We start from the raw sequence: 22859 nt of genomic DNA, 5'->3' as shown, positions 1-22859 counted from the left end.
CCACCAGCAGTCCACCCTGGGGAGTCTGAAAGCTGTTTTCTCACTGGCCTGGAAGTCCTGAGACTCAGACTATATCACAAATACTGAAGAACAGAGAACTGCTCAACCCAAAAAGATCTTAGTTACTAGTTAGCTTCACATGCCTTGATCCTCCGAACAATCCCAAGCCAATCAGACAAGGGCATTGTCTAAGTGTGTGCTGCCCAACACATGTGCTAATAATTGCCACATGTAGCCATTCAATGTAAATAAAATTAAGAATGTGGCTCTTCCGGTATACTACCTGTATTTCATGGCCATGATAACACATGTGGCTATAAGTTAACACGGGGGACAGTGATAATATTACATCACCACAGAAATCCTCTTGGGTTAAGAAAATATACTGAGCCTCAGAGAATATGCATGAGGAGGCTATCCTTAGTTATCAACCTGACTGGATTTATTAGAATGACTAACGGTGTTACAGGTAGCCCATTAGTTAGTTCCTGACTGCTTAGCCTCGAAATAATCACACAGAATCCATATTATTTAAATCACTGCTTGGCCCATTAGCTCTAGTTTCTTATTGGCTAATTCTTACATATTAATTTAACCCATCTTCATTAATCTGTGCATCACCACAAGGTCATGGCAAATTTTAGCACATCTATCTTCGGCAGTGGCTCCATGGCATCTCTCTCTCAGCCTTCCTTCTCCCAGCATTCAGTCCAGTTTTCCCCACCTACCTAAGTTCTGCCCTATCAGCAGGCCAAGGCAGTTTCTTTATTCATCAATGGTAATCACATCATGTAGAAGAAATCACAATGGAGGCAGATTTCTGAGGACGTCTGCAAGAGTGTGTCCAGAGAGGTTTAACGGAGGTGGGAAGGCCCACCCTGACTGTGAGTCTGGTGTTGTGGTAAAAAGTAAGCCAGTTGAGGTTGGGAACTCATCTCTGCCTGCTTCCTGCCTGTGGGTATGGTGTGACAGCTGCCTATGCCCCTACTGCCATGGCTTCTCTGCCACCATACAGCATATCTTGAAACCAAGCCCAATAAACCCTTCCTTATGTGACTTTCATCTGGTATTTTGTCACAGCAGCGAAGTAGTAACTCATACAGTGCATAATTCACCAGATGAAAGAACGAAGGTCAAATCCCAGACTTCTTGCTGTTTTGTCAATGGGAGTGGCACCATTGGCCTGGCACTGCTGCTGAAGCACCAGTCTGACAGAGTCTCCTACCAAGAGGCATGGCCCCCATGACTCACTCCCACTGCTAGAACCCTGTTCAGAAGCAGAAGGACAGTCAGCAAGAGAGAAACCGACCTTTGCCTCATCTGCATTCATGAGCTGCCCGCAGAGCAGGAACCCTTCGTACTGGCTCCAAGGAACCACGGGCTCCGGGAGGTCTCGGAGGTAGAGCTTCAATAGAGAGGCCACCGTGTGCACATCTGTGTCCCTGGAAGAAAACCAGCTGCACTTAGAGCACAGAACCCAGAGGCCTCTCACTTATCGGGATGGGCCACCGGGTCAAAGCGTGAACTACAGAGGGACGTGTTACAAAAGGACCAGCATCTGGGAAAGTCCCAGACTCAGACACCAGCACCTAGAGCAACACAGCCACTTCCTGCTTCCACACAGCTGCTAACATGAAGGTCACTTTTTTCGTTAAATGCTCTTTAACTATTTTGATCTTTTTCTGTTTTCTTATTTCTTCAGAGCACTTAATATATCACAGTTAATGATGTCTATGTAGTCTCTCATTTTTTGCACATGTGAACATGTTTATATCCTTGGTCCATTATTCTCGTTTACTCCCAGAGTACTCAAAGCAGTGCTGGGGTCCAGCCATATGTTTCATCCGTAGTTAATTCAGTCATAACTAATGAGGAAGCTTATTTTTCTCTTGGGCTTCCTTTTCTCCTTCCTTTTATGATTTACATAGTAAACCTGCAGCAATACCTAGTTCCATCTGGTCGCAGCCCTTTTTTAAGAGCTTGGAGAAAACAAAACCAAAAGCATCTATCTCATGACATGGGAAAGTATATGCACTCACAGTTACAGCCTCAATAAACCAGATGTTAGAGGAACACAGCCCCCTTGTTCACTGACAAACTGCCTTTGCTTCCCGACAGTGAGAATACAGAGGGCAGCAGAGCCCTCAAGAGCCTAAGAACGCAACCTGTGGCCTGGCCTGGGAAGTCTGCTGTCCCTGAATGGCAGTGGTTGCATTTAGTCTGTTAAAAGAGAAACTAAATCTGAGCCTACCACATTACAGTGTGTTACTTAATAAGGGGTGTGTTCTGAGAAATGCACCACTAGGGAATTCAGTCACTGCATGAAAACCAAGGGGTGATCTTCATAAAGCCAGGTGGTATAGTTTGCCCTACTCCGAAGCTATGTGGGCAGTACTGTTGTGGCCTGTCCCGAGGCATCTGAGACGATGTAAACAAGAATACCGAGTGTGTGTGTGTGTGTGTGTGTGTGTTTCTTTTGTTTTGGTTTCTGTTCTTAGTTACCAGTTTTTGGCTTTGACTTCTGCACCGCATACTACACCACACCCCATTCCTACCCCTTCAATCCGTTCCCCCCACCCCTGCCTCTGAAGCTCGTGAACGTGCTACCTCTGAAGGATAGAACAAGCTACACAGGATACCATCTGCACTCCAAGGCAGGAAATGTGGGCCGGGGATGTTCCCTTAACATTGATAGTCAGAAACATCCTACCCTACAGAGTCACTGTCTAGGACACCCCTAAGCAAAAGGCACCTAAGGAAAGCACTCTTGGTGAGAACAGAGAGAGAAGAGCCCAAGAAAGTGGCAGAAGAATCATGGGCTGGCAGTCCGCAGGAGGATGCTCCGAAATGTCCCTGTGTTACACCTGACTCAGTGTCTTTACCACATCCAGGGCCCTGCTTGTCTATGCCCCCTCCTCTACCCCGTACACAATGAAACTCTGTGTCCCAGCTGTCATCTCAAATGAATCCATTACGGCCCCTCTCCTTCCACTCCTGACTTCAGATAGCCACTGCCTTCCCCAGCCCAGCCCCCGTCCTCTCCATCCTGTCCATTGACAGCATGGCCTCAACATACAAAACACACCCATACAAGGTAAAGAATTTCAGTGAGAAAAATAGCATCAGTGATAAGGGGGAAAACCAGACCCTTAGAGAGAAATCTCAGCTTAAAACAGGCAGTTTAATCTCAAGAAACTAAGACAGCAAAGATAACCAGTCATAAACAGACAGGGAGGACCGTGAGTGCACGTCTGAGACCAGCACTCGGGAGGCAGAGGCAGACAACTCTCTGTGAATTTGATGTCAGCCTGGTCTATACAGTGAGCCTGGACTAATGAGCGAGTTCCCGGCTAGCGAGGGATACACAGAGAAACTCTGTCTCAGGGGGAAAAAAGGAAGAAGAAATAGAAAGGAGATATAGCCACAGATACAATAGGGGTAATTCAAAGATTATTATATCATATCATATCATATTATATGTTGTTATGTTATATTATATTCTTAGAAACATCCAGAAAGCCCAATTAATTTTGACAAAGTTGATGCTGATAGCCTGAGGTTAGCCTGGCCAGCTTCTTATTTCGGTTTATTGGGTCTCATCCTCAACATTATTTTCTCGAGGCCTTCTCTAGTTTACCAGACTATGTCAGGCTTCCTTTCTCTGAATTCTGTTTTCTCTACTTGTCATTTTTAGCACTAACACATTCTGTGTATTGGGGGCATAATGTCCCCTCCACTGTGTCGGTGCTGCCTCGGGGGTCACCCTTACGGTCTAAGTCTCCAGGACAATTTCTCTTGAGTTGGCTGTTCCTCCAAACCAAAGCATGAGCCTTAAGTGACTTTCTTTGTTGGGTCTGAGCTCTGACCCACCTTTGGTGTCCTTGCCACGTTGCCTTGGAGCCTGCATATGTGCTATGAAGCACACCTGTCCATTTTCACAGAGAGCCCAGGGATGGAAAGGACATCAGGGTTGTGACCGAGAGGTATTCAAGCCTAGTAAAAACTGACAAGGAGATTTTTTTAAATTGTTTTTTCCATGTGTATGTGTGTGATGTGTGTATTTATTCATGTTCTCATATGTGTGGGTACACATACATGTGAGTGCATGTTTCTGTGGAAGACAGATGTTGACATGGGTGCCTTCCTTCCATTGCAAGGGATCTGAACACCCATGTAATCAGAGGTTTCTTTCTCACCTGCCATTTCCTGAATAACCATTTAGAGGCTTAATATTACTTGTAGATACTTGGTCAATAGTTCAGTCGTATTATAAGCTAGCTCTTACATTTAAATTAACCCATATTTTTAAATTTATTCTTTGTCATGTGGTTCATGGCTTATTACCTTTTTTTTTTAACATGTCTTGTATCCTCAGCGGCTGGTTGGCTGGCATCTCCCAGACTCTGCCCTTCTCCTGTATCTCTGCTTGGATTTTTCACCCAGCTCTATCCTGCTTTGCCATAGGCTGAAGCAGCATTATTTATCAACCAACGAGAGCAACACATATTCACAACATGCAGAAAGACATCCCACAGCACTTCCATTCTCATCTTCTCTTGTGTGGGGAGCTCCTTAGCCACTGAGCCACCTGCCCTAGCTGTACAAGGAGGCTTTTATATTTGCTTTTCTCTATTTTGTGAGAACCACGTACACCTGTCACCAAGCGCAAGAACCATGCTTCTTTCATTCAGGTGAAAAAACATAGCAGATCATTTGACAGTACCAACTGTATGACCCGTGAAACTCAGTGTCCAGCCACTATCCCCGTGTTAGAGATGCCAGGAAGGGCCCTCTTGACCTTCCAACACCTATAACTCATTGATTGATAAATATTATAGTCAGGGTTCAGAAAAACTGTAACTATAGGAGAGATGTAGCTCACACCACAGCTATGCCTGTGGCAAATGTCTACATGGTCACCTATAGGTGCTGGAACACACTCCTAGCCTGGGCCCTAAATGCATTGAAACTTAGTTAAATGACAAGAACAAAAGATTGCTACATTCTTCTCCAAATAAGGTTTGTCAACTCAAGGGGCATATGGACCCAGGAGCTGGCCCTAAAAGGACTCTTTCCCATCTCTTTTCCTTTCTCTCTCTCTCTCTCTCTCTCTCTCTCTCTCTCTCTCTCTTTCTCTCTCTCTGTGATATGTGTGATTGTATATATGTGTCTATGTGTGTACATGTGTGTCTATGTGTATGTGTTATATGCATGTGCAATTGTGCATGCATATTATTGTATAATGTGTATATGTGTGTATGTGTATGTATGTGTGTGGTTTTATATATGTGTGTGTATGCGTAATATTGTGTATATGTATGTATGTGTATGTATTGTGTGGTTGTGTATATGTGTTGTATATGTGTGTATGTGGGGGTAGCTTTCCTCCTCCTTCTAAGCTCCCAGATTTCATGGAAATCAAAGACTACAGACCTAGAAGAATTCAAACAGGCATCCAAGGCAGTTATTTAGCAAATCCCACTAGAACCTCTGTCCTTTGGCATCCTGACTTTACTCTTTAAGCAATAATCCACCTACATCTCTTGATTGACTCAAACATAATTTAAAAATTAAGAAGCAACCTGAATATAGCTTCAGTGAATATACTGGAATAGGCTCCTGCTTATGGACTGTAACTGGCTGTGCTGTTGAACGGGCCCATAACTTGCTATAGTTTCGGGGTAAATATACCGCTGTTTGCCTAAACTACATAGGTAAATTAGCCTATGGCACACTAAAGGCAGAAGTCATAGGTGGGCCAAACAAAGACTAAGCCAGAGTAGGCATGGAGAGAAACCGATGGGCCTTAGAGATGCTTCAGAGGGAAAACGGCTGCATTGGTGAACAGAATGGGGCTGAAGAGGAAGAGCAAGGAGATGCCTGCATAAGAATGACTCAGGCCTTTAGAGCTTCCCCTCTGACCTAAATAACTCTAGAGGATTTCAACATTTGTGAACTGGGTAGTGTTCAGGCCCATTGTACCAAAGCTTGTTTGCTGAGCAGCTAACTTGGTAAGAGTGGTTGGTCTTAAGCCAGCACGACAAGTGCATGCAGGCAATCAGGTACTGTAGTCAACAGAGCGTACCGTGTGAAGGTGGGGCTGGACCAGGTAAGAATGCAGGGTGGATGTGAGACTGGAGCAGCTGAGCATGCAGTGTGTGGTGGGGATGAACCAGCTGAGCAAGCAGTGTGGATGTGGGGCTGGACCAGTTGAGCATGCAGTATGCAGTGGGCTGGACCAGTTGAGCATGCAGTGTGTGGTGGGGATGAACCAGCTGAGCATGCAGTGTGGATGTAGGTTGTTGAGCATGCAGTGTCGATGTAGGGAATTGAGCATGCAGAGTGGATATAGGGTTGGAGCAGCTGAGCATGCAGTGTGCACTGGGGCTGGAGCAGCTGAGCGCGCAGTGTGTGGTGCAGCTGGAGCAGCTGAGCATGGTAGAGAAGGACATCCTTGTTGGGTTCCTGGAGAGTGAGAGGAACTGACTGCAGGAATTTTCACCACATCAGATGTGCCTCATACAGGGCTAGAAACCTTTGAGGAGGATAAGAATGGACACCAGGCCGCTATGATGGTGTGTGCTCCAGTCAGATGGCTCAGAGCTGAGTTCAGAATCACACAGTGCTGTGGACCTGCAGACTTATGAGATTACCAATTCCAGCCACTTCTGGAATGCTGGAGCAGACTTCTGGTGCCTACAAACACAAATGTGCTAATCGTCCCCATGTGTTTATGCAGAAAACCCTGCTTTTCATGCTTTTCCTCTGCCTGACGAGGATGCTGGGCGTGTTCCTAGGCTAAGCCTCAGCTTTCCCCCATGCTCTGCATCATTCCCCTTCCCTCATGCCCTAAGCATCACCTGACTCTGCCCAGATCATACTATGTCATATAAATTGTCCGCACACTCTCCTCTCTGTGATGAACAGAGCAAGCAAAGCCTTTTCCTACTGTGTTCTGGGGCCTCTGAAGCCTTTGAAGGCTCCCTGGCTCCCCTAGATCTTCTCTGCCTAGTCAGTCGGACGGGGCACAGGCAGACGGGACAGTGCAGGTAAGGAGGACAGCATACCTGTCAAAAGAAGGTCGTTCCCCTGCATCGAATGCATCTCTCAGCTGCTTCACTAAGTTGTCCTGCCCAGGCAGGCGGAAAATGCCCTCTTCACTCACACCGTGTTCCAGGATGAACTCTGTGCACTTCTCCACCAGGATGGGCACCAGCTGAGGGCCAAACTTCTGCTCATAGGCCACAGTCTCTTCCAGGCGCTGGCCGAACACCGCTGGGAAGAAGAAATGTGGGGCCCCTGAGTTATTCTGACCTTCTCTGAGTCAGTGGGTGGTCAGGAACTGTGCACATTTCTTCTCTTTTTAAAATAATATCAATAGTTATTATTATTTTATCATTTTACACATATGTGTGTTTTGCCTGCTTGTATGTCTGTGTACCACATGCATGAGTGCCCTTGGACGCCAGATGAGAACATCGGCTTGCCCTGAGGCCTGAGTTACAAATGTTTGTGAGCTGCCATGTTGGCACTGGGAACCAAATTAAAACTAATTCCTCTGGAAGAGTACTCAGTGTTCTTAACCACTAAAGCACCTCTCTAACCCCTTTTTTCTTTCAAAATCTTATCCATTTTTAGCTTAATATTTTTGAGAATTTCATACATGAATTTAGCATTTACATCATTCCCATCCCTCGCTCTACCACCTCCAACTCTTTCCATGTGCCCTGCTACTCTCTCAAATTCACGAGCTCTTCTGCTTTAATTATTGTTTTATATGCAGTTGCACATGCATGAGTACACATACACTCACACGCGTTCATGCACGCACGTGCACACACACACATACAGAGAGAGAGATATAAATCCATTTAGTGTTGCTCTATGTATTTGTTTAGGGCTGACCACTGGGATTGTCTGATCTACCAGGGGGTTTGTCCCTGTAGAAGACTGATTCTCCCTCTCTTTGCAGTCATTGATCTAGAGATAGAGTCTTGTGAGGTCTCTTCCCTCAACACTGGCATGTCAACTGGTATTGTCATTGCTCAGGTCATGCTTCTTCGGCCATTTTTTTGAGCTTTGTTATGGGTACATACTCCCTGTCCTATACAGTAGACACACACTCCCAGTAGAGGTCCGGTTCTTACAGTGTTTTGGCCCGCTCTCTCATGGTTGTGTTTTCAATGTATTAATGGGATTGGGTACCACACAGTCAGTTGTTTTCTGAATTTTGGACCAGATATGATTTTGGAACTTCTGTAATGATCTTCAACTCCAGCAAAAAGAAGTGCTTTGATGGGGGTAAGAGTAACATTCATCTGTAGGTGTAAAGGTAAGTGCTAAGAATGCAGTTAGGAAGCCAGGTGGTGGTGGCACACGCCTTTAATTCCAGCATTCGGAAGGCAGGAAGGCAGAGGTAGGTGGATCTCTGTGAGTTCAAGGCCAGCCTGGGACTACAAGAGCTAGTTCCAGGACAACTAGGGCTGTTGCACAGAGAAACCCTGTCTTGAAAAACTAAAAAAAGAAAAGAAAGAAAAAATAGAATGCCAATAGGAATTACACTGGTTTAGGAAAGTAGCTGTAATAGGCTTTCCTCTAGGGTCCAATACTTATCCAGCCAAGAGTAGCTGCTAGCTTTATAGTATCAGGCATGAATTCCTTTCTGTTGAGCAGGTCTTTAATCTAATTAGACAGCTGTTGGTTGCCCCCAAAACATAAGTGCCATTATTACACCCTCGGGGGATATCTTGCCATCCTGTTCATTCTTGTGGCTTTACAGTTGGGCAGGACTATTGATCACTTTTCTCCTTTGGCAGGTTGCATAACACCTTTGGTTATGAAGAGAGCTATTCCTCAGGGGAGAGCTTCCGAGTCAGTCCCAGTTCAGCCCTTCTAAGTCGTATGTCTAGCATGTGTGGTGCCTTTATCAAGAGGGTTTCACATTCAACTTCTGGGAGGAAACTAAGCATAGCTGCAGTAGCCTATTTTTGGGGAGTCTCTTTCACCACCCTGGCCAACAACTCAAAAGGAGATTTTTATATCTGTCTCTGGAGGTTTTACTAGACAGTTTATGGCTCTTGAGGGGAGTATTATTGATAAAGAGAATTGGTATTATAGGAGACTTACTAATAGATTGACTTAGAAGACATTAGTCACACAAGTAAAATTTAGATATAGGAGCGCTGCCTCTAAAATGCCCCTCCAAATAGGTAGTACACTAATCAGCCTGTCAGAGATAAGAGAAATATAAGGTGCTAAGATATAAATGTTTATTTACTGAGATTGACCAGTCATTAGGCTCTTTGGGGCTTTGAAAGAGAATGGTCCCCATAGGCTCATCCATTTGAATGTTTGGTCACCAGGGAGTGGCACTATCTGAAAGATTAGGAGGTGTGGCCTTTGTCACTGGGGGTGGGCTTTGAGGTTTCAAAAGCCCAAGCCAGGCCCAGTGACTTGCTCTTCCTGCTGCCAGCAGATCCAGATGTAGAACTCTCGGCTACCCCTCCAGCACCATGGCTTCTTGTACACTGCCACGTTCCCCATCATGATGACAATGGACTGAACTTCTGAAACTGTAAGCAAGCCCCAATTAAATGATATCTTTTGTAAGAGTTGCCATGTTCATGGTGTTTCTTCACAGCAATAGAACAGTGACTAAGACCCCATTCCCATAATAAACACAGACCTTTAAGGGGCAGCTCAAGGTGGCAGCCAGAGGTACAACCATCACAAACTCCTGTCCTGCCATGTAATTCCCTGTGCTCTTATCAGAAAAGACATGATCCTGTCATGTGGGCAAGATGACACTGGCTAACAACCATTTGAAAGAGAACAACAGTGGTATGCTTAAAATACTTCTGGCAATATGTAACATATTTGCTATGTAAACCTTCTATCTGCCTAAGCAGGCAGACTTGCAGTCTCCTGACTCTGTTTATGATACTTGAAGTGTAACCTGGGGCCTGGACCTGAGAGAGCTGGAAGGATGGCAGCGCATGTAAAATGCATAAGCCTCACTCAGGTGCACGTATGCTAATGAAATCTTGTACCAGGGAGTGGACTCTTAGCTTGCCATTAGCTCCAGACAGTCAAACACCACTAAAGAGCCCTCCTTCATCTCTAAGTGTGTTTCTCACTGAGAAAGCATCTTGTTTCCATTACATTATGACAGACAGCCCGCGGGAGCCCAGGGCCTCAGCACCAAACTTGTCTTCCGAATGTTCCCTGCCCCAGCTACTCATCTGGCAAGTTTGCCAGTGCCTCCAAGGCTCGATGCAGTTGACAGTGAAGTGGCTATGACAGAGCTGTCACCTCAGAGCTGCCGTCAAGATGAAATGAATGAGCCACAGTAGTAAGCAGAGGAATCTGAGTAGTTTCCTGGCATGCGGTGCTCAGCAGAAGGTTAGTATTATCTTAAATATGTAAACAAAATGGGATCCAAATAGAGACAGACAGAAGCGATCCCAAATTACCGTCCTGGGAAATTTAAATGATTCGTTTTTAGGTCTTGGTTAATAATATTTTTGTCCTAAATTCTTTAAAGGTAACATGGAAAAATCAAGAACTGAATTCTGGTGACACGGGGCACTGGAGGACAAGAGCCCATCACTCCGTTATCTCGCACCGAGTTAAGCCATTGAGGCCTCTTTTAGAATTCAGATTGTTTACTTTACTTCCAAAAGTGCAGCTACAGTGAACGTATTCGCCGGAATGTCCACACATGGAGGCATAATATTTGATTATTTTTTAATTAATTAATTAGTGTTTGGATAGATGAGCATAGATATTTCATGCTGTTCAACTATTTTCATGGGGCAACTTTCTGCGTGTACAGCTCTAGGGTCAAGCGGTTTGTCCCGACGGCATGCAAATTGCTTTGCAAAAATATTTTTCCAAATTACACAGCCTCCAGCAAGCAAGCGTGGGCCAGCTCCACCTTGGCTCTGTCAGCACCAGCTCGGTAATCTCCTCACCCCTGAGCCTGACAAGATTAGATCTAAATGAAGAGGGCCACTGCCCACCTGTTCTTCCCACAAGCTCCAAGGCTTCTTCCCTTTAGGTTCCGAGGGCAATGGCTTCAGTTCTGTCTGAACCTGGGCTCTGGCCTACAAGCTGGCCCTCCGCAAAGTCTCTTGGTTCTCCGGACCCCTGACTCTCTGGCTGTTCTCCTCTCTCCAGACACTAGCTAATACAGATTTAACCTATGAAGAACAGTATTGGACTCCCGAATCCTCTACTCCAGTATCCGGCATTTTCAAAATGCTGTCTGAGCACCGCCACCCTGCTTCTGAGGTCATACACCTCATCCTCAGTTGCCAGGGCGGTGTTCTCCAATTGGCCTCAGTGTCTGATGGTTCCTCCCTCGTGGTATCTGGTTCTGGGGGTTGAGGGTATCATCTCTGATCCCAAATCTGTTCCTGTTTGACTTTAGCATATCTCGGTGCTGGCCTGACATCCACTCGCCCTTCTCACATGACCGACTAACCTGTCTTCAAAGGCGCCTCACTCCAATGCTCCCAAACCAGTGCCCGCCAGTTTCTCGAACACTCTTCTCCCTCCCATGTCTGCCCCCTTCCCTGCCTCCTAGTATTCTGTTAGTCTCTCCTGGGACTTTTCCAATATCATCATCTCTGCCGGGCCTTCTTGCTCTCGGGTAGACAGACTACATCCTCACTGTGTGTGCTCTCCTTCCTCTCTGCCCACTGCACTGTAGAAATGGGGCATAGATGTCTGGGCATGTGACCATAAGCTCCTGTGGTTAGAAACACAGGTGAGGTCTCTTTGCTTTCCCCTGGGAGCCTGGCACAAGGAGGATGGGCAACAGATTGTGCTGAATTACTTGGTGTGTTAGTATCTTTAAACAAGTACTTTTCCAAAACTCATGGTTATTCTGACATTTCTTTGGTTGGAACCCAGCAGTCATCACACAAATTAATCCAGTTTCCTCCGCAACAATCGTCAAGTACGTGGCACTGGCCAGCTGCAGCCTTGTGGAATGACAAGGAGCACAAAGACCTTGTCGTTGCCTCTAATTAGCCAACTTCCCGTTATGAAAATGAAAGGACCACACACACACACAAATACCAAGACCGTCAGAATGTTCAGGACCACACAGAACTGGGCTTCTGTTCGCTATGAAAGGGGCTGGATAGATATTTCCACCACGCCAGAAGATCGTGATTGAAATGATCTGACCCAAAACACAAGCTGCCATGGCATACTGGGAAATTCTCTCTGAGAGGTACAGAGTCACTGTCAGAGGGAACGGCTTCTGGAGCATGGACTGTGGGCACAGGTGGCCACTCGATTCAGATGTGGACAAATAGCCTAAATATCCTGATTTCTCTCTTCCCCTAGGCACATCAGCCTTCCCGTGTGCCCAGTCTGCACCCCCTTGCCACACTCAACCATTCACATGCTGCTCTGGCCATGGTATCCATTCCTCAATATGACTGTCCCCTTCCAACAGCCCTACCCTGTCAGGTCTGACTTTGTCAGGCTACTGAGGACTCTGAAGGCATCATATTATATGTGGATAGCGTCATAGCCTAGTACTGTGTTACTCCAGTCTCATGAGATCTTGGTTCCGAATCTTCACTTCTCTGGGCTTCCGCCCCTGTATACTCACTATCCCACCCTCCTCCCTGCTTCAGAAGGTCAGGTGACTCCTTTGGGAGGAAAGAGATAGCCAAGGCTAACTCCCCAGACCCTGCCTCTACACCCTCCTCCTAAACAGGGTCTTCCTCTTTCGAAGGGAAAAGAGCCCTGTTCTTCCTCCACTTGCTGCTTTCTGAGCCCGTCAGCTCCATCCACCCCTTCCGCCTCTTCTGAGACTTACTCTTTGTGTAGTGACATTTTCTCTCTGGATATGAGGAGTCATTGCCAGTTTATCAGGAGCGATCCTTTACTTCAGCTCTGCAGATCAGCAATTCTTGCCGTTCTCTCTTTGCCATTGCACCCACCAAACATGTGCTTACTTCTGGAGGGCGTTTCCTCCCTCACAGCCCATTGGATTATTCAGTCCCCAACCTCCCAACCCATCCTAGTTTAGTTCCCATCGCTTGTCTCTTTGCATCAAAACTTCTTGGTGCTTGCTGATGCCCTCCCAGTGGCCAAGTCCTCCTTTGGAGTTGGTATGATTCTTTACCTGCTGGTCTTCTCCAAACACTGATAGTGTCATGTTGCCTTTCCTTCAATTCTTCTCCATGTGCCTACAAAATTTTCACTCTCATCCTGATGACTCCTGTATGCCTCCTTTATATGTCTCTACGTATTTGGGTACCACCTATAAACCAGTAACCATCATAGCTGTAGCCTATGTCCCCTCCCTCCTCTATTGCCCTCAGAACACACAGAGAGTGACTCTCCCTGTGTCTTCTTCAATCCCTTGCTCCTCCTGTTTCCTCTTTAGTACCTGCTTCCCACACAGCATTCCTCACAGCCCACAGCATTCGGTCACCCAAGTGCCAAGAGAACACAAAACCTGACACCAGGTGCCCAACACAAACGGACCAATTAGCAAGACTGAGAGCATCACGTTGGAGTTACCCATAAACACTCTCTCCCTCCAGACTGGGCCACCCGAAACACGTTAACTCACTCCAGCCTCACCGCCACTGTCTATGTTGTTACAATTTGGAGGGAGGGACAATTGAGCTCCTTGCCAGTTTCTTCTGCAGAATGGACAAAGTCACAAAACATCTACAGGATCTTTGACGCTTGTGATGGTGTGAAAATAAAAGGCAGGCTTGCACTTAGAAACCCCCACGCTGATGGCTTTCTTCTCACATGCCCTAGACACCCAGTCTTTCTGAGTTTGGAAGATTTGGGGAGGGGATGGAGCCATCTCTGAGTCCACAGATCCCCCCCACCCATTCATGCCCCTCTTCTATCGCCTCTTATATAGTTTTGCGATGATTTATTTAAGCAGCACTCTTTCGTGAGCTGTGAGCGCCTCAGAGACAGACAGCCCGTCTGGTTCGCCTATTTTTATCTCCTGGCACAGAAGCTGCCTTAGACTTCAGGAAAGTTCCACCTGCTGTCTCCTGTGCTCCCCACTCTTCCCTCCGCTCAGCATTTCTCCAAACTCCCTCTTGTTGAGGAGACCAGTGGTCTTTATGTTTTTTAATTGTGGGGTTAGATTTCTAGGGCTCATCTCGGCTGTTCAGTCAGCAGCTGGGGTACAGTAGGTCATGCCCCCCTCTTGCAACACTTACTAGTGGCTCCTGGAACTGCCCTCTCTGGGTTCCTCATTCACATCACTGTCTGCTCTCACCTTCCTCCAAAGCGTCTTCCTTTCTCCCTGACCTCCGAGCGTTAGCTTGTCCCTCGGCGGTCTCTTCCCTGCCCTTGCTCACTTCCTTACAAACTCAAGACTTTAAATTCCTCCAGGATGAAGTCTCCAAACTTCATACCTGTGGCTCAGAACTCGGCCAAAGCCATTCTTTCTATGGAGAACTTGCCATATGCCCTAGAGACAAGAGGGCCCCTGTGTCCCTTCTTCCATGAAAGAAAGCACCCTAGGCTTAGCTTGGTCAGGTTTTATCACTTGTCATAGAAGATCACATTGTGTGGAATCCAAAGCAGACCCTGGTATTCAATTCCCCACACCACCCCAGTCACACACACGCACACGCACACGCGCACGCACACACGCACACGCACACACACACACACACACAAATACACATGCACACACACACAAACACACTGACTGTATTGTCTCGTTCTCTTGGTCCTTGTCTTTACCCTTTTTTGGAGGGGGGATAGGGTTTCTCTGTATAACAGCCCTGGCTATCGTGGAGCTTGCTTTGTAGACCAAGGTGGCCTTGAACTCACAAAGAACCACCTGCCTCTGCCTCCCGAGTGCTGGGATTAAAGGCATGAGACACCACCACCTGGTCCTTATCCTTACCTTTGCTTCTAGGTATACATGGAAAAATCTGGACACAGGGACTGGAAGAGAGGCAGCCCAAGGACAAAAACTAGAGAGGCCAGTGAAGGAGAGGACGGTGAGGCAGGTGTTGCTGTGGCCTACCAAGGTTGTGCCCACTCCTTCGGGGCATCTGGACTTCATAGTTCTGCTCTTGGCAGCAATGTAAGGTCCAATCAAATCATTCACCAGAGCTCATTGTCACTCTGAGCCAATCACTTAGCAGAAGTGCTTTCATCTTAACAGTTATAAAATTCAACTTATTAATTACAGTCATTGTATGATATGCAATATAATTACTAAATGCAATATAATCTTTACAGCAGTTGACTGGGTTTTAAAAAAAACAAAACTTTATTATTAAAAACTTACAAATAAAAGTATCACATACCAAAATAAGCTGGGTTCAGATTAGGAATCTCTCTAAGACCACATTTCAGTCAATTGATGAATGCTAATTTTAACTGTATATCGGTTCATTAAGATGTACAGACTTTGGTCTGGCTAATTTTTGAATGTGACAATTGACTGATTTACTTGGGCTAATCTGAAGCCAGAAACTGAGAAGTTATACTCAGGTTTGAAATTTGTCCTAAGACCATACTTTTTTCTGGGACCCTCTGTGTAGCAGTTTAATCTGTTGTTATTAAAGTCAATGGGAAGTCAGGATATTGTCTTATAAAAAAAAGTAAGAAAACAAAACAGGGACTGGGGAGAAAGCACAGTGGGTAAAGCATTTGCTATTCAGGCACCAGTACCCGATCTTGATCACGACCTTAGTCCCAGTGAGGTGCAGACGGTCAAACCCCAGGGCTCACTGGTCATCAACTTAACCTACGAGTCCCAAGCGTGTTTGTGAGAGACCACATCTCCAAACACAGGTGGGTGGCTCCTGAGGAATGACACCCAAGGCTGACCTCTAAATTCTATGTGCATACACTCAGTGCTTGCATGTGCACTCACACATGCACGTGCACACACACAAAGATTTTTTTTAATTTTAAGGGATGGGAAAATAACTCAGAGCATTTGCCTATCATGCAAGAAGTCTTGGGTTTTATACCAGAGTAGCCCCCACAAAGTCAGTGTAATAATCTTTAAGACATCATCCATGTTCAGGAAGGATCCAAGGCTAGAGGCCTCCCAGTGCTTCTCCCACCATGCTACAGTGCCAACTATACCAGCCTGCCTCATACCTCCCGCATGTTCCCCAGTCCTCAGACCTGAGGCTTTGAACAGAAGACGCTTTGTCCTGATAGCCCCTTGACAGTAACATCTCGTTCTCACAGATAACACAGCTGCCCCTCTGTTCCCTGTTCAACCATCTTCCACCCTCAGCCCCAGAGATTTCTCCAAAAAGTGGCTACAAAACCCCAGGGCACTGAGTGGTTTATGGAAGTGAAAATGGCTAGATCAGTGGTGAGCTCCCCCACTATCTTGTCCCTCCTCTACCACCACTCGGCTTCTCTGAGTCCCTTGTAGATCCAGATCCCAGCACAGCCTGTGCCAGCTCCAGGTTCCCCAGGGCTCAGCTTCAGACGCGAACCCTATCCTGACACTGGAGCAGAGAGCAGCTAAGAAAATTGCCCTATCATGGAAGAATGATCAAACAGAAAAGAAATACCTTTCTTTCGGAGCTTGGGGGCTCTCTTCCTGAAGTCCCAGCAAAAGAGGAGCGCCAGGGTGGGAAAGCCACAGCCCAGTTCCCAGCGCGGCATCCTGGGGACGTGAGGCATGGCTGCAGAGCGCTCTGCCTCCGAGGCGTCAGTCTGGCCTCTCTGCCTGCACTGCAAGAGCTAACTGTCTTCTCTGACTTCCAGCTCAGCACATGCTTGCAAAAGGCTGCTCAGGTTCTGACTCCTGGGCGGAACCCTAGGGATGTGTCGGCACCTGCCCGACCCTTTCCCAACACTTCTCCCTACTCCCTACTCACCTTTACACACAAGAGGCTCCCTTGGCTTTCAGAGAGTAAACATAAAGCTGTCGGAATATAATAAAAATAAGTGCCTCCTTTTACTTAGCAGCTAATTGTCAGCCGCCATCCAGGGGACAGCTCAGAAGTGGGTTAAAAGATAGAAAGAAAATCCCCCACACAAGCGTTTACCAGCACTGCGCCGTATATCAAGCTGTCTGGCAGCAACACAGAATGCCACTTAGCCTTTATGAAGCCAGCCCACCCTCTCCTGGAAAGGCTTTCAGAGACATGCATGGCTCAGTCAGGGTCTTCTGAGACAATGATCTCAGAGGTAGGCTGTTGGGTGAAACGAGCCAGCTACCCCCCCCCCAACACACACACACCCTTTATGAAGACAGAATGGACGGCTGTAACTGACCCTGTGCACCCAGAGACCATCACGGAGGTCCAGGCAGGGAGAGAACTGCCAGGAAGGGCCTGGGCCCATCTCACACTGCCAATCAAGTGTTCATCTCTCTGTCATTCCCCAGTCAGGAATTCCCCACCAACTTCTCTCTCCACATGGAATTCACACCATGTCCTGGCAATGCCACCTCTGGAACGCTGTGCAAACCTGTTTGATTCTCCCAGCTCCATTGCCCTCGTCCTATACAAGCTGCCACTAATCTATTCTTGCCTCGATGACAGCTCCAGCTTCTGGTCTACTGCCTTCTCTCTGGGCCTCCAGCCCAGGCCATGATGCACACAGCAACTAGAATAACTTAAATGTAATCTGACTTTGCTACCTTCTTTCTTGAACCTTTCTCCAGAACGGCTGCCTTTTGGTCCTGGTGACCAACACATTCCCCAGCTGTCTCTACCGCTACCACCTACCCTCACCCCATCTCAAAACCCCAGCACACACTCACCTTTCTGTCTCAAGACATTTGCAGCTGCTGTTCCCTTTGATATAGACACCATTCCTTTTCCTGCTTCTCTGTCTGGTTCACCTCCCCTGCCTATTTGGAGTTCAGTGAGTCATTCCTGGTTCAGAAAAGCCTTCCTCAATTTCCTTCACAAAGATTTACTTTGTTTCTGGCATTTTCCTTTCATGATGCATTTTTATTTTATAAGGCAGTTTCTCACTCTAGCCTGGCCTGACCTAGACCTCACTCTGTAGCCCAGGCTGGCTTCGAACTCTCAGTGATCCTCCTACCTCAGGCCCCAAGTGCTGGAGTTATATGTATGAGCAACCACGCCGAGCCTTTATAGTGTTTTTCAAAATTATTGTTTTATATTATCCCTTGGTTTTTAAATTTTAATTTTAGTGTCTTTTAGTAGACTGAGTTCCTTGAGTAGCTTCCTCCCTTCCCTCCATGGGGAGGACCAGAGGTCTTTCTCCCTAGTATTGGCAAGTCATCAGTATAGAGTTTCAGAGTAAATGAACAAATGCATGCCTTTCTTATATTTAGGAGCTGGAGGAAGGGGAGATAGGGAGTTAGTAGAAACAAATAAAAAGTGTATCAGGCTTATCTAGAAAGGAAGACGAGATCACACAGAATAATGGATGGCGCATCCCACAAGCTGCACTCTGCTGGGGATTGTGAAATCATGTCCTGAAGGGTATAAAGAAATAAAAGACTGGAGGAAGATCAACTCCTCGAGGTTTATAATAACTCAATATTTACATTGCATAAGCCATGTGTTGGCAAATCCACCATGAAACCTAAACAAAGGAGCTGAACCCTGTCTTCTAACTGCAGCCTCAGTGAGAACCCTGCGTCCAGGAGCCACTGAGCAGGCGCCCAGAGGGCAAGGGGAAGCAGTCAACAGAGATGCCATCAACAGCCTGGATGCCTGTCCCTGGGGACAGGAGCCAAATTTCACCATGATGACTCGAGAGTGTGGTCTCCATGCTGAGAGGAGAGGAGTCTGGAAAATACACACACACACACACACACACACACACACACACACACACACACCAGAACACTGAGGCCTGGGATGAGCTATTAGAAGCTGATTACCTCTGTTCTCTATTCCTGGCAAGACTTTGGGATAACATTCCCAGCTTCCAGGGCTGCTGTTCCGGCCCGTCTATCCAGCTGGTCCTCTGTAGACAGCTAGTCTACTGAGAAGACCCAAGCAGCTGCTCCCCAAGGAGATGTGAGGACCCTGCAGAGCCTGACAGAAAGGAGGCACATCTGAGAAGCTAGGAGACCTGGAGGTCACCTCTTCAGCAGCAGGAGCAAGAGAAGTGTCTGTTCGGCCCAGAGTGGTTTCTCTCATTTAAGGCTGGTACTACAAGTGTCAGAGAATACCCACCCCCACTGTGGGAGGCAAGGCTCTTCATGTCCAGCTACCATTCTGGTCAGGTTCTACAGTTTTGTTGGCTTTTCTAAGGATCAAAAAGAACTTCAGCAAGACTTGCTGTTAACTTCTTCCATGGGAACTAATTCTACAAGAAGCTGTTCACTTCACTGAGTCCTATCTTGGTGGGCATCAGCCAATGGCAAGAATAGCGTGGGGCAGTGACCCAGTGTGACTCTCATGTGGAGAGGTTCCTCCTTAACCAGTCCATTTAACACAAGCCAGGTACTGTTTCAGTCCTGGGATACACAGAGAAAACCAAATCCTGCCATACAGATTGAGGTTTTTATCCCAGTGAGGGGGGCTATGAAACAAACACTTATCAAGTAAGGAAGGGTTTACATGCCAGAGAGAAAAACAGAGAACAGAGGAATAGGGAGGGCTGAACTAGGTAAAGAAAGCTACTAAATGTTTGACAGAATGTCCCAACGGGGAATTACTGAGGTGGCCTTTAAGCAAAAACCTGAAGAAAACCAACCAACCAGACAAAAGACATACAAGTAACCAAGCCAAGCAGAGGATTCTAAACAAAGAAGAGAAGGTGCAGAGCCCTAAGGCAGGTGCGTGCCCGTGGTGTTTGAGGAGGCTGGTGATGTTGGAGAGAAACGGGCATGGGGCAGGAACTAGAAAACACGGACAAAGAGATAACAAAGGCAACATTGTGCATTGTGAATCAGTATGAAGCTTTTCCTTTGAGAAGGGAAGAGGAGGAAATGATTGAGCAGAGGGGACTTGACATGATTAACATGACATTAGCATATCTGTTAGAGGGAGCAAGGTTAGCAGTGGGTTTGATCAGGAAGGACTCTGTTTCTGACCAGGTGGAGGAATGGAGGTAGTGAGAAGTGGACAAGACACACATGGGAAACGCACAGCTGCCCTAGGCCTGGAAGGAGATGGCAATGTGTCTTGGTGATGTCACAGTTTGGGAGTATGTCCTGCGATCCAATTGCAGTTCACTGATGGCACCGTACAACGAGTCCTGGCTCTACCCCTGCCACTGCTCCTCTCCTGATAGTCTTCTAGGGGTGGCCATCTATTCTTTCATGTCTGAAGTTCCCTCATCTAACATAGGAAGAACCAACGAAGGATGTCTGCAATCCATGTTGGGTCTGTGGGAATGGCTTTCTAAGAAGTGCTGCATGACACTTGTCCTTACAAATCCAACTTTTACCTCACCTGTAACCGAGTTAATAATGTGTTTTGAGATCATTTAGAACTATGCACTCATTCGGCTTCTACACCGCGTCCCAGCTGTTTAGACCAACGACGTCTAAGAGAAGTAACCTCATCAATCTTACGACACTTTGGACTCCTGAGTGAGGTGCCATGCTACCTATTTCTCCTTCGAGGCTCAGCCATGCACCTGCCTCAGAGCAAGGAGTGTACCTGTAAGATATGGTTATTAAACTAAAGACCATCTGCTGAAAGCAGGAAGGCCTTAAAAGCAACGCCCCCAACAAACATGAAGCAAACGGCTTGCAGATACCGACTGATGCTATCTGGCTGTGGCTTCGTGAGCTGTTCTGAGTCAATAGGGCCCTAAAACCAATTTCCTCAATCCCCCACTTCGAGACTCCTAGAAAAGATTGATCAAGACAGAAGTTCTTCATTTCTATTTGAGGCCATCTTTGCTATATTGTTCCATAAGTAGAAAGGGCAGCCTTTGGAGGGACCAGAACTCTTCAGCCTCAGGTAAATGACACCAAGGGTCGGTTTCCCTTATTTTACTCTGTGACACTGCCACATTGGTCCAGTGAGTAGTCATCACACCACAGCTAACACGGTTCCCTTCCCCAGATAAGCCCATAGTGCTCCTTCCACTCCCAGTACTAAAACTCAGCTTCCTTCTCAGGGTGGTGGCTGATGGTTTGATAAGAGGAACCCTTCGAGTATGGGGACAGAGCACAGCAGGGCGGCAGGACCAGTCTCCTCCAGGCTGCTGTAAGGCACAGGTCCCAGTGAGAGCACAGAGCAGATGCAAAGTTAGATAACACCCATGACCCCTGCACATGACCAAAGCCCTGCTCTAGGAAAAGGACGTGTCAGCAGGCCTTTGGCCTTGCAGTCCAGGACTTAAGGAAGGTCATGGTGAAGACATTCCAGAGGGCACGGCACAGGATCAAGCTTTCATATGTTAATAAATAAATAAATAAATAAATAAATAAATAAATAAAACCTTCTTCTTGGCACAGTTCCCATCATGGAAGCTTGCATCTAGGTCTTGGGAAACAGCCAGGGTAGCTTCAGAGCTTTCTGTGCATTGGTGCTGATGTTAATGGCAGCCTTGGAAGATACTCTTATTCTGAAGGCTTCTTTCTCCAAGCCCCTCCTGGTGGGCCACAGGACCTATGTCCCCAGGTGGAATCCTGACCTCAGCTGAGCCAGGTGGAGTTTCTTTATCTGGGGTTAACAATGGGGCTGCAGAGGTTGAGTTAGTGCTGGCAGGAGAGGTACAGAGAAGTTGGCTGGCATAAGAATAAATGTGGGACAAGTGTGGGCACAAGGGGCTGCTGGCTAGACAGGAACGAGGCAGGCATGCAAAGAGAAGTCAATGAGTGAAGGCATAGCCCAGAGAAACTGATAGAATTTTATCTTTCAGTTCCTGAACCTGTGGGGTCCATGGCAGTCCCTGTCTTCAGTGCATCTACCCAGAAACCCTTTCTGCTATTTAACATCATTGGATGTGATTTCTATTCTGCATCAAAACAACCTTTGGAATGACTCAATAAGATTCTATGGTAGGGACTAGAGAGATGGTTCAGTAGATAAGAGAGGCTTTGCAGAGGATGCGATTATAGATCCAGCATCCAAAGGCAGCCCTCTGCCTGTAGCTATGACTCCAAGAGATCTGACACAGTTTTCTGACCTCCACAAGAACCACATGCATGTACATGCCTGCGCACACATACATGCACATGCACTCGTGAGCTTACATACACACACACACACATACACATGTACTCACGCATACATACACAAATAATAAAAATAAACCTGCAAAAAGATTTTATGGTAACATGAAATAACTAAGTGATAAAGCATATAAAATTTCATACATTCTACATTTATCATTTAGAAAAAAAATATATCTATGCACAACCCTGGTTGGAACAAAGAAGCATTAAAAGAACTCAAATGACTGATTTTTTTTTCAATTTTACATAACATATTTTGGTATTCTTATAATTTCTGAAAGAAATTGTTGGGAACTAAAATCAATATTTAACCATGAATGCTTCCATAAATGAGTTCTAAAATAAGAGACAGCATCAATAATTAATTACATATTTATAGTTTTCCTGGAGTCAACACAAGTAGCTCATTTTCCTAAAATGTTGGAAAATGGTATTTTGTAAACTTATCCATTTGAGTTACTTTATGTTTTTATGAAATGAAGAAAACATGCTAAATTCACATCTGTTGATCTCATATATATTTTGCCTCAGGTTTTTGCTGTTTGTCTTTTGTAGTCCAACCATTGCCCAAGAGTGAAAATATCGCTAGGATGCCCAGAGACCTCAAACACTTTGCATACCCTAGAGAGGGCTACATGCGGAATTTACCACACATCTGTAAGACCCCATCTTCTGGGGGACAGCTGTCCTTCTGTACTGACCAGCCTTGGTTGTCCATCTTGTCCTTAACTTCTTGGATCCATAA

General features: G+C 46.4%; 1 protein-coding gene across 2 annotated transcripts in view; it reads right to left on the bottom strand.

Moving 5' to 3' along the window:
• Nucleotides 1-22859, bottom strand: part of Arhgap25 (Rho GTPase activating protein 25) — a 77162-nt gene that overhangs the window by 10549 nt on the left and 43754 nt on the right. For both annotated transcript variants that reach the window (XM_038318969.1, XM_038318970.1), the window contains exons 5-6: nucleotides 7068-7275; nucleotides 1310-1442 (exon numbers count right to left, since the gene is read on the bottom strand). In XM_038318969.1, the coding sequence (XP_038174897.1) occupies nucleotides 1310-1442; nucleotides 7068-7275 (341 nt within the window). The remainder of the gene's footprint in view (nucleotides 1-1309; nucleotides 1443-7067; nucleotides 7276-22859) is intronic.

Source organism: Arvicola amphibius, chromosome 2, assembly GCF_903992535.2.
Source record: "Arvicola amphibius chromosome 2, mArvAmp1.2, whole genome shotgun sequence".
Classification (NCBI taxonomy): domain Eukaryota; kingdom Metazoa; phylum Chordata; class Mammalia; order Rodentia; family Cricetidae; genus Arvicola; species Arvicola amphibius.
This window is presented reverse-complemented; position numbering and strand designations above follow the sequence as displayed.